Source organism: Marmota marmota, unplaced genomic scaffold (assembly GCF_001458135.2).
Source record: "Marmota marmota marmota unplaced genomic scaffold, marMar, whole genome shotgun sequence".
NCBI classification, from domain to species: domain Eukaryota; kingdom Metazoa; phylum Chordata; class Mammalia; order Rodentia; family Sciuridae; genus Marmota; species Marmota marmota.
This window is the reverse complement of record NW_026000026.1, coordinates 71,534,285-71,552,119: the sequence shown is the minus strand read 5'-3', so window position 1 is coordinate 71,552,119 and position 17,835 is coordinate 71,534,285. Positions and strand designations below refer to the sequence as shown.

The 17,835-nt window shown below is 35.1% G+C and overlaps 1 protein-coding gene across 2 annotated transcripts in view; it reads left to right on the top strand.

Annotated features, from left to right (window-relative positions):
• Positions 1-17,835, top strand: part of Pfdn1 (prefoldin subunit 1) — a 58,175-nt gene that overhangs the window by 20,538 nt on the left and 19,802 nt on the right. For both annotated transcript variants that reach the window (XR_007350591.1, XM_015484857.2), the window contains exon 3: positions 5,487-5,571. Coding sequence is in view for 1 of the 2 variants with exons in the window: in XM_015484857.2 (XP_015340343.1) it covers positions 5,487-5,571 (85 nt within the window). In the remaining variant the exon portion in view is untranslated. The remainder of the gene's footprint in view (positions 1-5,486; positions 5,572-17,835) is intronic.

The following is a 17,835-nucleotide window of genomic DNA, read 5'->3' as shown; positions in this document are numbered from 1 at the left end:
AGTGTGATATTTCCATGTATATAGTGTGTACTGATAAAATCCAATCACCATCCTGCTTCCAGGCTCTACTATTCTATCAGGTTAACTCTCTTTAGCTTCCAATATATAAAAAAGAACACGTAATACTTTCTGCATCTGGCTTCTTTCTTTCTTTTTTAAAGTTTTTTCCCTCTATTTTTAAAAATTGGTGCATTATAATTGTACATATGGTGAGATTTGTTGTTAAGTATTTGTATGTGCAGACAATATAACAACATAATTTGGCCAATATCATTCCCCAGAATTTTCCCTTTCTTTCCTCTCCTCTGCTCCCTCCCCCTTGTCCCTTTCCTCTATTGATCTCCCTTTGATTTTCATGAGACACGCCCCCCCACCCCTCTAGCTTCCACATGTGAGAGAAAACATATGATCCTTGACTTTCTGAGTTTGACTTATTTCATTTAACATAATATTCTAAAGTTTCATCCATTTTTCTGCAAATGATGTAATTTCTTTCTTCTTTATGACTGAATAAAACTCCATTGTACATATATACACTACATTCTCTTCATCCATACCCCTACTGATGGACACCTAGGCTTGTTCCATAGTTTGGCAGTTGTGAACTGTGCTGCTGTAAACTTGGGTGTGCAGGTATCACTGTAGTATGCTGACTTTTTAATTCCGTAGGATACATACTGAGAAATGGTATAGATGGGTCATGTGGTAGTTCCATTGTGTTTTGTGTATTTCATTTAATATATGACCTTGAGTTCATCCTACTTTTTGTTTTTGCAAATGACAGGATTTTATTCTTATGACTGAATGATACTCCACCGTGTGTGTACCACATTTTCTTTATCCATTTATCTGTTGATGAGCTGCTAGGCTGATTCCATGTCTTATTTATTGTGAATAGTGACACAATAAACATAAGTGTGCAGGTATCTCTGGTGTGTTATCATTTTCTTTGGATATATACCCAGAAGAGGGAGATAGCTTGGTATTTTTAGTATTTTTCTTTTTTTTTAAAGAAACCTCCATACTGTTCTCCATAACAGCAGTACTAATTTACATTCCTATCAACAGTAAATGAGTTCCTTTTTCTCCACATCCTAGCCAGCATTTATTATAGTTTTTTTTTTTTTTTGATAATAGCCATTGTAACTGGGGTGAGATTATTGTGTTTTGATTTACATTTCCCTGATAGCTAATGATATGGAGCATTTTTTTCATATATTTGTTCCATTTGTATTTCTTCTGTTAGTATCTATTTAGTTCATTTGTCCATTTTATAATTAGATTACTTTTTTGTGAAGATTTTGAGTTCTTTACATGTTGTGGATATTAACTCTTCAAAATGAATAGTTGGCAAATACTTTTGTCCCATTCTGTAGGTTGTCCTGTATTCTATTGTTTCTTTTGTTGTGCAGAAGCTTTTTAGTTTTATATAATCCCATTTATCAATTTTTGCTTTTACTTCCTGTGTTTTGGGGGTCCTAATCAGAAGATCATTATCTGTGTGAATGCCTTCAATGTCTTGAAGTTGTTTTCTTCTTGTAGTTTCTGACTTTCAGGTCTTACATTTAGATTTTGATCGTTTTGAGTTGATTTTAGTATAGGGTGAAAGGGGTCAAGTTTCAGTCTTCTGCATGTGGACATCCAGTTTTCTCAGTACTGTTGGTTGAAGATGCTGTCCTTTCTCCAATATATGTTTTTTTGGCACTTTTGTCTCAAATCAGTAGGCTATATATATATATATATAGGCTTATTTGTGGGATTTCTGTTCTGTTCCTTTGGTCTATATGTGTGTTTTTATGCGAGTACCATGGAGTTTTTGGTTACTGTGGTTCTGAGGTATCCATAATTTAGTACTCCATCTTTGTTCTGTTTGTTCAGGATTGCTTTGGCTATTTGGTTCTTTTTGGGCTTCCATATGAATTTTTGGATTATTTTTTTAGTTCTGTAAAAGATTTCATTTGATGAAGATTGTATTGAATGTTTATGACTTGTGGGCAAAATGGGCATTTTAATAATATTCTTTAAAATGATGAACATATGGGAGGTCTTTCCTTTTTTATAGGGCTATATGACATTGATTTCCAGATGAAAATAGAGACTTTTTAAAAAAAAAAAAAAATATATATATATATATATATTTTTTTTTTTTAGAGAGAGAGAGAGAGAGAGAATTTTTTAATATTTATTTTTCAGTTCTCGGTGGTCACAACATCTTTGTTTGTATGTGGTGCTGAGGATCGAACCCGGGCCGCACGCATGCCAGGCGAGCTCGCTATACTGCTTGAGCCACATCCCCAGCCCGAAAATAGAGACCTTTTACAAAGCAGTAACTCTAATCTAGGTTCTATAATCCTGAGTATTATAAGCATGTTATCTGTGTATCATTTGTCATATTAGAATATTTTCCGTCTTCATGGTTTATTTTTCCTTTTATGGCACATTATGAGCTCCAGAATTCTTTTTCTTCCATTTGGTTTTTCATTAACAATCAGGGTCTCTATGAGATTCTTTACTTGGAGAAATTGTGTACCTAATATTTATCTACGATAATAAGACTTAAAATTGTATTATGATATATCCTCTCAATAGAATCTGATATTTCACTGCCTTTTTATTTTATTTTTTATTTTTATTTATTTTTATTGGAAAGGAAGAAGTAATACAGTCTGTATTTGTAGATTATATGAGTGTCTATCTGGAGAAGTAAAAAAAATCCTAGGAGAAAAGTAGTGTTAAAGGTGGAGCCTGGTCCATCAGCCCTGAGCCAGCAGTGATCATGCAACAGCTGGCTATAATGGATAGCTAATTAGGGGACTATCATTCAGCATTACCAAGCCTGTCCCCAGTGATGCAAATAGAGGGCAATAGGAATCCCGAACAGGGCTGTTGGAGGTGAAAATAAGAGAACATTTTGATTGGAGGTAAAAATAAGAGAACATTTTGATGTTTTCTAGTAAAGTTGACAATTCAGATACCCTGAATCAGCAATTCCACTCCCAAGCACATACCCTAAACAAACTCAGGGATGTGATTGTGAAAGCACACACACATTCCTGTACAATGTTCACAGTGACATTTAAAAAAATTCTCAGGTTGTCAATAAGCCACATGTCCATTAAGAGTGAAATGAGTAAATATGCTGTGGTGTATTGAAACAAGATGTACAATAACAAGCATGAATGAATTAAAATGAATTAAGAATTAGCTACACGACTGAAGCGCTTTTTTTTTTTTTTGTGGTACTGGGGTTTAATCCCAGTGGTACTTTACCCTAAGCTACATTTGCTTCACTGCCTTTTTAAACAGCAGATAATGTGTTTCCTAAAGACTGTTTTCCCAGAAATCTAGGCATTTCAATCTCCTATAATGTATCTATGCCCTTTCTTGAATTGGAAACTAAACCAAATTTTTCATGAATTTTTATGTGTGAATATTGACCGTGTTATTATTCTTTAAGGTAAACAGTTGAGTTTACACAGTACTCATCCTTGTTTAAAATTTCATGACTGAGATGCCTTAGGCTTATGGTAGTAGGTTGGTCAGCCTTAGTCCTTTAAAGTTGGCACAGTCCAATATAACTACCTCGGGGATGTGTGACCATGGAAAAATGTTTTTGTTGTTAGTGTTCTTGCTTTCTAGTAATTTTATTTTCTGCTCAAGGGATTTAGTATCTGTGCAGATAGTTTCTTTTTAAAGGCCACATAAGTAATGACTTGACCTCTAATCTTAGCTTTGAAAATTTCCCAGACACTAATAAAGATTTGATGTCTGATGACCTATTATTTGAGAATACTACTAATTGGCCAGCAATCAATGCTATTTAAAAATGTGCATTTTACTTTGAAAATTATTTTCGTGGCTAAAACACTTGGTGAAATTATGCATGCAATGATAAAATTTGTCAACTCTTGGGCCTTGTTTTATAATGCCTTTTACTTGGTGTCACTAAGACCTAATGCAGTTCAAAACAACTCTTCTTCTCAAATACTAGCATGATTCAGTTCTGAAAAAAATATTCTATTCACTATAGTCTTATCCAAAGTATTCTTGGACCCAGTAAGTAAGAACATTTTAGACACCAAGTGTTCTATAGGAAAAGACCTAGATTTAATCATTGTTTTTCATGAATATGGTTAGTCTTTCTAGTACATGTATGAGCAAGTTGACTTTTTTTTTTTTAAAACAAAGGATCAAGTTACTGCTGAAGACTTGATCGTTGATTAAATTATCTAGGATGACTATTATGTCACAGTGGTAGTGTGACTTAATAATTACTAGAGTGAAAAAGAGTAGTTCACCAGATTGTATTAATATATGTGACAAAGTGTAATTATGAGTAAGGAAAAAGAAATTTCCTCCCAAAATGTCAGGGAGTAGCTAGGTGTTTTTTTTGTTCTCTTTTTACTTGTCTTATATCTATGATAACACATATATCCTCTGCTTGAGAGCCTAACTAGATGGTGGTGTTTTTGTGGAGCTAGCAGAGAAAATTGAATATTGCTACCTTGATATGTTTTCTTTGTTGACTTTTTTGTTAAGAAGTGTTATTTAGTTCTTTGTTGCTAAACTCTATGTGCAAAGAGAAGAAATAGTCTGATTAATTAATTATAATCTTTAATTGAAATCTGTTTTAGCTTAGATAATGCTGAAAGCGGTTTGAGCACTGGGGTTTCCTCTTGGTTCCAGTTGAAGGAAACTCCTTTAGTTCATTTATTTGAGCAATAAAAGAGCTTGTTCTTCCCTTCCCTGAAGCAAAAATTATGAACATAAAGCCACAAAACAGATTCAGTGTTAATTTTTAAAGAAGCTTCCCCATATTTCCACCCTCATCAGTGGCGAATAATATGTCTATGTTGGAAAAAGTTGAAATTTTCCACTTGTGCATTTTGAGCTTTTCAGAGGTATTATACACTCTGGAAATAATAATAAAAGATACTGGGCTTATACAGTGCTTTTTGTGTGAGGAACTCATATAACACTAATGCATTGATCCTAACACAGTACTTGATTGTGACTTTAAAAGGTCATGAGTTACTGCTGTTACAAGGAAAAAAGAAAAGAAAAAAGATGAAGGGAAGCTTCAATTTACAAATATTATTTAAAAAAATCCAGATAAAATTAAATTATATAAATGTAAAAATAAAAGTTATAGGGATTTTTATCATTTGTTGACTTTTTTGTTAGTTTGTGGTATTTATTTTTTAATTATTATTTTTTTGTATCTATGATTCTACTTAAAGTCTGATTCCCTTCTTAAATTAGAAAGCAGAGTGTACTTTTAAGCTTTTATTCCTTTTTAGCTAAGAAGGCTTAATACCTGTGGTGGTTTTTGAGTTTATTACAATATAACAGTGTATTTTATTTGTTCTGAACTGGGAAATTATCCTCTTAAGTTTTCTTAGTTTTTATATTTGTGGTATATAGCTATTGATTTTGACAAATACAGTGGTCATGTGGATTAATCTTCAACTTTTTGTGTTTTGTAGGTTTATTCTTCAATCCAAGGAAGTAATTCATAATCAGCTATTAGAGAAACAGAAAATAGCAGAAGAAAAAATTAAAGAATTAGAGGTAAAGTTTGAGTGAATATTGACAATAGCAGTCAGCTTTTATGAAAAAGTAATTATTTTGTGTCATGTTAAATGAAAATGTATGTCTGCCAAGGTTCATGTCACATTTTTATTGTTTATGTTAGAGCCGTGAAGTGGTCATATTCATGGCAGTGCATAAAACAAACAAAACAGTTTCTTTGGAGCTGTAGGCAGTTTTGAAGCTAGGATGCTATTAATCTGAATGTATTTTCTCTATTACCTTTGAATGGATGTTTCTATTTATTAAAAACCGTAAACAAGAGAGCAATGCATATTTAAAAACCATGTAGGTAGTGGATTGTGGAGGATGGGTAGGAGTGTGGGTAATGGTAACAGTTGTTAGAGACTCCTGGTATAATGTCTCTTATGTGTCGTAATTCCTTTAACCTACTTTAGATTCTAGACAAGTGAGGAAAACAAATTTTGCTTTATTTGTTTTAGTTAGGGAGAAAGATGAGAGGTAAGAGTAAGTTAGTAAATCTTTGGGACCTGGAATTTATTGGTATAGTTCCTTTATACATATTAAGATTTGATGGGGTGTTTTGGGCTTTCGTGAAAAGTCCATCATGCATACAATAAAAGTTAGATTTGACAGACCACTGGTAATTATTTCTTACGGATTAAGATTTCCCAAAGTGGGGGTGGATATGTCATGATTTCATAGGTCACTTTATCTAATTTCTGTATTATTTGAAGCACTGGTTTAGAAACTGACTCAGCCGTCTGCTGAATTGGGGAGCCGCCTCCTATAGTCTCCTGGGGATTTTTCAGGGCACTGACTTGGCATTGCCTGGTAGTGTATAGTATCTTAGGTTTCTTAGTTTGACTAACTGATCATTTAAACAAAGTCAATGAAAGATTTGAGTTTGAAAGATGAATTGTAAAAACAAAAAGAAGCAAACAGTGAAACCTAGTGAAGAAAAAACTGTTGACCTGTGGTAACCAGGTAATTGTTGTATCCAGTCGTATCATTTTTATCAGCTCACCTGTTCACAGTAAATTTTATATCCTGTAGTGTTTTCACTTAAAAGAAACAAAGTATCTGGAAATCCCCCACCAAAGTATTTTCATGTGTAGGCAAGACAAATACTTTGCAACTAGATATATGATTCTGAAAATTTTTCTTATTCATAAGTAGCAATAAGGGCATTAAAGTTTTCAAATGGTAATTTTATATAGTTCTCTTTTTATGAAAAGAAAGATCTGTGTAAGGATATTGAAAATGATATATGGGCTTTAAAATTGTTAACACTGTTTACCCTAAGGAAATTAGAGAGTTCTGATTTTCTGTTCTGATTTTCTTTTGCTTATTCAGTTAGTTGATCAGAAAGATGTGTGAGGTCTCCTAGATGATATTAAAAATTTCTCCATAGTCTGTTTAGTGAGCGGTGGTATTTATCTGATGTGCAAATGTTAGTCGTTACTGCATACAGAACTCAAAGTTGTGTTTTATGTTTTTAGGAATGTTCAGCTGTTTTAAATAGCATTGCACATTTCACTGACCTCTGATTTCCATTGTTGCTATGAGGTGTTTAATTGTTACTAATTTGTCTTTTCTCCTTGGCTACTGTGTGTGTGTGTGTGTGTGTGTGTGTGCATTGTATGTTTTACCAGGGATTTATCTCAGGTCCTTGCACACGCTAGGGAAACTATCTATGTCCCAGCCCTTTGTTTTGTATTTTGTGGAATAGGGATTGAACCCAGGGGTACACTACCACTGAGCTACATTTCCAGCCCCTTTTGTTTATTTATTTATTTTAAATTTTATGACGGATTCTTGCTAAGTTGCTTAGGGCCTCTCTAAATTACTGAGGCAGGCCTCAAACCTGCAATCCTCCTGCCTCAGCCTTCAGAATTGCTGTTTCCAGCCTACATTGCATTTTAACTGGTTTTCCTCCTTCTAGCCTTCCCTCTTTTAGTCCTTCTAGCACATTTAAGTTAGAATGACCTTTCTGTGATGTAAATTTGGTAATATTACTCCCTTTTGTAAAAATTAATTGTTGTTCTATGGTAAAAATCAAACATTTTAATATATTTTCAGGACTCTTTATGAAATGACTTCTTTTTATTTCTCTGTCTTCCCTCATTTCCTTAGCCTTCTGAAATATTCTGAACTTTTGGAATTTCTTGTGCTTTCTTTGTTTCTAGTAGATTTTTTAAAGATTCTTCCACCTGAACATGTCCTTCTGCCTTTACCAGCTCCATGTACTAATCCTTCAGTTTCTAGAATACGGCTACTTTTCTCAAGAAGCATTTTCTAATTTCTTAAATTATGTGCTGCTTTCTTCTACTCCCTATTTATTCTTTTAGCTTCTTAGCACAGTTTGGGAATTTGGGAATATAAACTATGACTAGTTGAAGTAAATCACAAATATGATTTTCTATTGAATAAGATAGGATAGGGAATCCTATTAAGGCTTTTATTCCCCCAAAGTAAAGGCCACTCCATGAAAATAAACCAGAAGCATTCCAAACATTCCAGCCAAGCCTTTGTCTCAAATTGGGGAAAATGGAAGTGGGTAGGAGTAGACTTGAATAGAGGGTATAGGAAAGTTCAATTTCAAGGACTAAAAGGGCACAGCCAATTAGAAGGTCATGGGCTGAACCAACAGCATTGGTACTTTTCTAATATCTGTTTACCAGAGATTTTGACCAGTAGCACTGGTACTTTTCCAAGACCTGATTAGCATAGATATTGATCAGTGCCCCTACTCTGTAGCTGTATAACCCCCAAGACTAGTACATTTAAATGGCAACCTCTATTTGATTCCCTCTCACCCTGTAGGAGCTCTTTCTCTTTTCTTCTCCCTTAAAGAACTCCTGCTCTTAGGCTCACTCTTCCTCATCCAGGGATTTCATTCTCTTCATTTGTGAGACAAGAATTTAGAAGGGAGGCACTGGTAGGAGGCTGGGTTCTGCTGTAACACTAAAGCAGCAGAGGCTGAAAATCTAGTTTCAGTGTTACTTAGAAAGCTTGATGTAGATTTTAGAAATCTAAATGTTTTTTTCTAAAGCCTTCCAGTTGTTGTTCCTCTTCTAAATACAGTCTTTTCTTTTGTACCCTAGTATTTATTGCCACTACAATTTATTTCATCTTAATCCTGTATAATTATCATCACCATCATTATACCTTGCAATTAAGTGGGGAAGCACAATTTATACAAAACTTTGCAGACAAAGGATAGGCTGTTTCCTTTTACATGTATTCATCTCTGAAAGAGTAAGTTTCTTTTTGGTCTGGGTCATAAGTCTAATTTTTAATTAAAGTGTTAACTTGTTTCATTAAGTAGTCCACTGTGTATGCCTCATTACCCTCTACCAATAGTCTGTATGAATGACACTGTGGACAGACCTTTTCTTTGATATAGTTGTTCAGCTTCTCTGACCTGAAAGCTCATCTTCATGGTATTTCTTAGATTCCTTTTTACTCAGCTCTGTTCTTACTGTTTTTTTGTTTGTTGTCTTCAGATCCACTCCCCATTTATTTTATGCCATTTTTTTAATTAATGAATGTAAAGTTTACTTAGAATTTGTTTAGTTTTTGATAGCCACTAAGTTGGCTGACATGGATGGAAGTCCTTTTGATAGAGAGTGATATTCCTTACTGGAAGATAAAGACAATCACTGTCTTAGCATGCATCTAAAATTATGAATGTGTATATGTAAAATAACCATAATCATTAAATTTTTTTTTTAATTGTAGGTGGACATAATTCCTTTATTTTACTTATTTGTTTTTATGTGGTGCTGAGGATCCAATCCAGTGCCTTAAACGTGCTAGACAAGCTCTCTACCACAACCCCAGCCCAAACATAATTATTTTAATGAAGCGTTTTCAAACAGTATTACAATATGATAATGTTTTATAGATTTTAATTTTTCCTTTATAAAGATGATAGGTCAAGTTCTAGGAGGAAATTACAACCATGTTATCAAAATAGTGATTAGTAGAACAATGATGCTGGTCCTGTTCATGAGAACATACAAAACAGTGCTTTGGGGATGATAGAGTAACCATATTATTTATGTCATTATTTGAGGAGGTTCTTTATTTTTAAAAAATACTGATAGTAAGCCAGGGTGATAGTACATACCTATAATCCCAGCAATTTGGAAGGCTGAGGAAGGAAGATCAGTAATTTTGTGAGGCTCTGTCTCAAAATAAAAAATAAAAATTGGGCTGGAAATGTAGCTCAGTGGTAAAGTGCCTCTGGGTTCAAACCTCAGTACCAAAAAAATACTATATAACTTCTTAAAGCAGATAACAGGTGTATAATAGTTAATATAGTATATGTTGTTATTAGAAAAAGTGTAAAAGCACAGTTTTAAAAAATAACTGGGTTTGGTGGCTCAGGCCTGTAATCTTAGCTATTCTGGAGGCTGAGGCAGGAGGATCATAAGTTCAGGGTCAGCCTGAGCAATTTAGTGAGACCCTGCCTCAAAAGTTTAAAAAAAGGGCTGAGGATGTAGCTTAGTGGTAGAGTGCTTGCCTACAAAGGCTCTGGTTTGAAACCTTAGAATAGCAAAACCCAACCAAACCAAACAAACAAAAACACTCACCAAAAACATAATTGTTTAGGATTTAGAATTATGATTTTTTTGAGTCTCATTAGTCTTTGTAAAGTATTTTTTTAAAAAGATGTGTAACATTATTAGGAAGAAATCCTTTTTTGACAAAATTCAGTTTTAAAGTTTAAATTATTGATTGAGGAGATTGGTGTCTTCTGAAGAGTGCAAAATGCATTTTATATTTTTGCTCACTCTTTTGGATGTAAGAAGGAAACAATTACTTATTGTCCTCTTTTGCAGTTTTGAAAACTTAGCTTCAGCATTCAGATGAGCTAGAATTTCCACTATTGTGAATTCTAGGCAGTAAGCTTTTAGTGATATGTGTGAACACATTTACAGTTGTTCCCATATGTCATTTATGTTCTCTGTCTTGTTTCAGATGTGGACCAAAAAATTACTAGTTAAGGCTAATCTGCCTTCAACTAAAAGCCTCTTATATTTTAGGTGCATGCATATACTGGTAACCACCATCCTTCCCCTCTATCTCCAGCAGGATTACCACCCCTTCCACCTCCCAGTAAGCTCAGCAATGACAGAATAAGGAAACCCATGGCCTTCTGTCCCTGGCTTAGTGCCACTTCTGATACAGAGTGTTGGAATTCTTGGATTGTTGAAATAGTTCTCCAGCCCAGGGTATCAGTAAAATCTAAAAAAAAAATTATGTAAAGCTCTGACTTGCAATGTCCTGACTCTCCCACAAAAATGACAGTTTTGGTCACCAAGTGGTTCCTGAACTTAAGTGGGAAGAAAAGTGATGAGAGAACTGGACGGGAAGTGCCTGTGTCACCCTGCAATTGGGTTAGTTCTGATATTCTGATGAGAACATGTTTTGGAGAAATTCCCATGATTGAGGAAATTTTATTCTGCCTCTTGAGGGTGTGTTTTTTTTTTTTTTTTCCCATAGCGTGGATTGCACTTGGGTAGATGTCCAGTTTTGCCCTGGGTACATTTCTGAGTTGGTACTATTTTGTGTGTCATGGGACCCCTCTTTGGATGTGATATCCAGTGGACTCTACTATATGATTGGCAGTGATTCTTTTTTTTTTTTTTTTAATATTTTTTAGTTGTAGATGGACACAATGTCTTTATTTTGTTTGTTTATTTTTGTGTGGTGCTGAGGATGGAACCCAGTGCCTCACATATGTGAGGCAAGCACTCTGCCACTGAGCTACAACCCCAGCCCACACTGATTCTTATCTGTGTTTTCAGTGAAGAGGGGAGGTGAGAGCAGAGCCAGTGGTGTAATGTTTTTATACGAAGTGTCCAAATGGTTCAACTGCTTGCATAACTCAAAGTTTAGAATCCATTAAAATTTTAGTCATTTATTTATTTTGTAGTAAAATGAGCATTTATAGAAATATGCATTAAATAATGTGTATAACTGAATAAGTAGTTATAAAGCAAATACCTGTAATGATTTTCAGGCTGAGCAATTGAATAATTGAATATTGGCAAGACAGTAGATCTGCCCCGTCCACCCCTGTTGTCCACTCCCTGGTCCACTGCCATCCTGCCTACCTGCTCTGCAGCTAACCACTACCTTAACTTTGTTGATACCTTAATTTTGGTGATAATTATTTCCTTTTTAAAAAAATTTTACTACTTGCAATGTGTCCCTTAAAACAATAAAATTTAGAGGTTTTTTTGGACTTTATGAACAACATTACTCTATATTCTTTTTTGCCTTCTGTCTTTTGCTCAACATGTTTGTGAAATACATAGTTATCTGAGATCGTGATTTGTTCACTTTCATTTCTTTTTGGTAGCCTATTATATATAAGTGCCAGGCGGACAGTCCATTTTTATCCTTAATAAATCGAGATGTTCTCAGAGTGTACAGATTATTTCAGCCTCTTGTTTGGGGAGCTGTTGTTCAGAGATCACCCCTAATCCTCATTTGAGTTTTGAAAAAAAGTATAAAATGTCTCTATCCTCTTGCTAATTTTCTGCCCTCAGTAGTAGTAGGTAAATAGCTAGGTACTTATAGGTGCCTTTTCTTTCTTTTTTTTTTTATATTTATTTTTTAGTTATAGGTGGACAACAATGTCTTTATTTTACTTTATATGGTGCTGAGGATTGAACCTAGTGCCTCACACATGCTAGGCAAGCGCTCTACCACTGAGCTACAGTCCCAGCCCGTCTTTTTTTTTTAATTTTAAAAAAGTGAATGCAAGTTGCCAGCATACTTTCTTTTCTGTGTTGTTTTCGACTTGGGGAGTCTTGAGTCAAGTGGTTTCTCTTATTGTCACATATGTTGGGATTTCAGATATGAATGCTTATATCTGTAGAGTTCATTTACATTCTCAACATTTGTAAAAATGGATGTTTGTTTTAAAATAGTTTTCAGTTATTTAAGACTTAAGTCTAAAAGAGCTTGGTGGTTGGAAACCCCAGAATTTATAGTTACCTGTATATAATCTCTGTGTCCTGATATATTAGGGCTCAATGTAGCTGCAGAATCATCCTCTATGGTTTTCAGAGAAGAGTAGGTGTATATCCCCAAAAGCCATATGTGTTCTTTTTCTGCTTGATCATTCCTTTTATCAATATTATTAATGACTTTGTCTGCATATGTGTTGTAATCTGCATTCTAAAATTTGCCCAAATGTAAACTATCTATGATAGATTTTATTTCCTCAAGAGAAATATTTTTTGGTTTGAGAACTTAGATGTGAACTCTACAGTTCAGATAGAGTGAGCCTTTTAACTGGATAGCTTTTATTTATGAATTTGTATAATACATTTTTACACATATTTTATATGCACATAATATACATAGCTTTGATGTGATATCTTCCCTGATGGTACATCTTTATTTTGATTAAGGAAGGGAAAAGACTTGAGGAAATTGGGTTTGTATTCCAGTTAGCCAAGAGTTCATTTTTTTTTTTTTTGATTCAGTTATTCTTTTCTTCTTGTATACATTTGGAGTATCTTATTTCCTCTGTGAAGTACTTGCCTGTGTCCACACCAGACTATTCCTTTGAATGCTTCAGAGTTATTGACCTTAACCTTCATTGTTATATGCTTTATGTAGTATATACTTTTCTCTGTGTCTAACCATAAATATATGTCCTTATCCTCCTCTCTCCCATGCTTGAAAGTTCCTCAAGTGATTTTTGGACTTCTAGAGAGTAATTTCTTTCTTTCTTTTTTTTTTTTTTTTTTTTTAAATATTTTTAGTTGTCAGTGGACCTTTATTTATGTTATGTGGTGCTGAGTATCAAACCCAGTACCTCACACATGCGAAGAAGAAGAAAAAAAAAAAAGAATGAATCAGACTCTCTTGTATTTTTCCTTAACCTAGTTTCTTCCTTTGATCAGTCTGTTTTCATACCACAGATGTCCTCTAACCTGAAGTTATAGATACTGGCCAGAAAAAGCAAGATTGTTTGTACTCAAAGTGGGGAAGGCCATACCTTTACGAATGAGCATGGTACATATGTCAGATCAAATGAACGGAATTCAAAGAACTGGCTTTTGAACCAACAGAGGTCTCCAAGTCTGTTAGATTTACTGTCGAGCATTTATTACCCTAAATTTCTAACNGAATTACCACTTCAGGAACAAAAATGCTCCCTTAAAATGAAAAGACAGAAAGAAACAAAATAAAAAAGTAAAAACCACAAACAAACAAACAAACAGTTTCCTTTCTGTTTAGATCATGACCTTACTTGAAATGTTTTATTGGAACCTTGTTTTTGAAGCAAAAATAAAATATAGTTGTCTGCCTACAACTTTGCCATCTAAAATGTAATATAAGATGATGGCATCTCCTTTGATACCTTTTGTAGTCACTTAAGTCATAGAGGTGTACATATGATGGCTTAAAGGTAGTATCTATTAGGCATCGTCTGTTTTAGAGATGCATACTTTTGGGTAGAACTGTGCTGACAGCTTACTAACTTCACATACATAAGTCAACACGCCTAGAAAGATAGCATTTTATTCATTTGTAGTGCTTTATCCTATACTGTTTTATAAATACTTGGCACTTAGAATATTAGCATCTATGTCTGTGTTCAAAAAATGTTCATAATGATTAGATTCCGTCATGCACAAGGGCATTTTGTAACATGTATCTAATTTTTATACAATATATTTTATGAATTTCAGTTAATCTGATGTAGTTGTGTTACTTTCTTAGAGCTTTACCATTTTTATTTTACCTGTTTATTCATTTTTCAAATAATTTTTGCTGTTATTTCTTTTATAAAATGGGGATGATGCTATTGTTGCTGATTATGATTAATTGGATGAGTCTCTTTAGTCTCACTTTGTCTTATTTTCAAACAGATCTCTCACCTGCCACCAGCAAAATAAAAATATTTGAATTCCATCACTGATTATGTACCCCAAAGCCATTCTTTTGGGTACATAATCATTCTTTTTGGTACATAATCATCTTGTGGGGAACTTTTTCCAGAATGGGCACAGAGGCATTGTATTCCTCACTTTTGTATAAAATAGTTTAGTTCAATTGCTTCTGCTTTTGTTTTTAGGAAAACACATGTAAGGGTGGAACAGTACTCCAGGCCAGGAAACCTTATCAGTTTCCACTGGTGTTTTATACATACTCTGTTTTTATATGTCACTCTAAAGGCTCAAACTGTGTGATGCTGTAAAGACATGGAAAATGATTCTTTCTTAGGGTTGGAGGAAGTGATGACTAGTGTGTTTTTTTGCTGGTAGTATCTGATAATCCCCCTCCCTTTAGCTATTCTAGGCATGTTTAGTTGTCAGGCGTTGTCGGACTAAATTGCTAAAAATAACAAATAAGGGGAAGGCTGTTCTGAGGCCAGCTCTTGCCACTGTCTGTAATCTGTTTAATTTAGTTCCTAGGGAGAAAGGGCAAAAGGAACATGGTGCCATTCTCACTGAATGGATTTTTTTGTTCAAAGTGCTGACGAGAGAACATTGTTTGAGCTCTCCCTTTTCCCAAACCCCTAGGGCTTGTGTACCCACATCCACTTACAGTGTTGAGCCAGAGCTTGGGGGCCCAAAGAGCATGCTCTGATTCAGTGGTTGTGCTAGAGATTAACCAGGCAATTGTGGTCCTTTACTTATCTTTTAATGTGGCTTTTGACTGTGGAAATGTGCAGTTAGCCTATAAGAGAGAGAGAAAGAAGTCAAGTGCCTCTGAGTTCAATCCTCAATAACCACTCCCTCACTGCCAAAAAAAAAAAAAAGACTAAAGCTTTGGATCTGGAATCATACATTTTCCTCCCCTTTATAATATTCACTGTCCAGTTGGAGAGGTCTGGGATGATTTCATGGGAGAGCGGGCATTTCTCTTGAGCTTTGTTGTTGTTGTTTGGATTGAACCCAGGGGCATTTAACCACTGAGCCACATCTCCAGCCCTTTTTAAATTTTGAGACAGGGTCTCACTAAATTGCTGAGGCTGGTTTTGTGCTTGCAATTCTCCTATCTCAGATTTCCTGAATTGCTGGGATAATAGGCATGCACCATCACACTTGATTCTCTTGAGCTTTGAAAGTTAGTTGGAATTTTGCTAGATAGGGCTGAAGCAGAGAAGAAAAGGCATTTCAAATCAAAGATAGCATGGACAAAAGTCTGGAAGTGGAATGATAGTTGTTCTGGAGTGTTGCAATGGAAAATTAGGCTACAAAGATTCATGGGAAAGGATTTGAAGCTAAGATGAATGAAATGAGCATTGCTTCTGCTCACTTTTTCTGTATACTACCTATTCTGGGCAAGTGATGATTCCCAGTACCAGTGTGATCATTCACTGGTTTGCACACAGCGTTCCATGTGGACTCCACAGAGGTTATCCTGCTACAGACATTCCACATAATTTGTAGGAATAGATGTACTATTGCTAATTCATAGATTAGTTTCTCTAGTCATTTTCAAATTTCATAACTAATTTTAAAAGCAAATTGAAAGTTTGATTTGGGCCATATTGTCTTTGCAATACTATTAGTCATCCAGGTAGAGATGATGAATAGACAATTGGATATCTAAATCTAGAACTCTGGGCTACTGAAATAAAATTCTAAGAATTTCTATAAATTGTTAAATTTATAGGTGGCATTTAAAATATAGTACTGGATTATATCAACTAAGGGAAAAGGGTAGAGAAAGTTTGGTTTTGTGACCTGAGCCTTGGGTCCCTTTAGTGAATGTAAAGTGCTTTCAGAGGTGTGAACAGTGTACAGTGTGAGAGAACTGAGTGAATATTCACATGGGCAATCCTCTGCTAAGAAAAGTCCAAGCTGAAGGATTGTGACCAATTTCCTCCATGGTTAGGGGGCTGCTTTTTCGAGCTGTTCAGGTTCATGGCTTTGTCGCAGCAGCAGGGGCCTTCACCTCTGTTGGACCTGAGTTGCAAGTGTTTTGCAGCCTTCCCTTATTGTACTGATCCTGGACTTGGACAGGCTTGGTTAGCTGAGGGAAGCAGGTTAGTTCTTTGTGGGAGGGGAATATGGAAGGTAGAGGTTGACATCAAGTTAGACTCAGAGCTGAGCACTCTCTGAGACCAACTTCAGGGAGGGAGTGGTTGAGCATATTATCAAATCCCTCTAGGGACTTTTTTTTAATATTTATTTTTTTTAGGTGTAGATGGACACAACACAATGCCTTTTATTTTTATGTGGTGCTGAGGTTTGAACCCAGGTCCCGCACTTGTTAGGCAAGTGCTCTACGGCTGAGCCACAATCCCAGCTCCCCTCTAGGGACTTTTTAATCTTCAAATTTAGTTCAAAATTAATAGACAGGGCTGGGGATATATCTCAATGGGTAGAGTACTTGCTTTGCATGCATAAAGCCCTAGGTTCAATCCCCAGCACCACACACACAAAAACAAAACAAAACAAAGAACCTACTATATGTATTTGCTTTTACCTGTGGAAATACTCTACACACCCCTGAATTTTACTCATGATACCATAATATATATGATGGAGTTTCTAATCTTCTTTACTTTAAACAAATTAGTACCTTAACTATTCCTTATGCACAGTTAAACACATGTACACACACTTTCCTACCCTCTTTGATATCCAAGTATATGCTAAGAAAAGCTTCAACCTTTTAGAATAATTTTTATCTTAAGGGTTCTTAGGAAAGTAGTAGTTACTTCTTTTCTTTGCTCTGGTGTGCATAACGAATTTGACTCTGCCAAATTTGGGCAAAGTTGGGCAAAAAAAAAAAACAAAAAAAAAAACACCTCATCTTTTTAATATATTTGGCCTTTATTACTGGTAAAGATTTGGTTGAGAGATGTGGCTTAACTTGTAATAATAACAGGTTTCTAATACTGGTCCAGAGTTGGGTGTATAAAGCATATGTACTTATTCAGAAATCTTTGGAAGGGTGGGACAGCCACAGGTATATCTCTGCAGAGGTATATCTCTTCAGAGGCAGGCAGAACCTATCTTCAGACTTAACAAAGAAATATGTGCCTTCTGCATGCAAGCAGCTCCTGGCAGAGCCAAAGAAGCATGCCATTCAGGAAAGATACTAATCTTCTCAAGAGTAGGTAACAGCTGTAGCTAATGAAAATGGCAAGGAGAAGAAGCACCTGCCTTCTAACTTCATATACAGTGATCACTTAGTACATGCCTGTCACATAATATTCACTAAATATTTGCGTATGGTACATGCTTAGTAGCTATTTTCTGATTGAGCATATTGACCGCCCCCCCCCCCCCC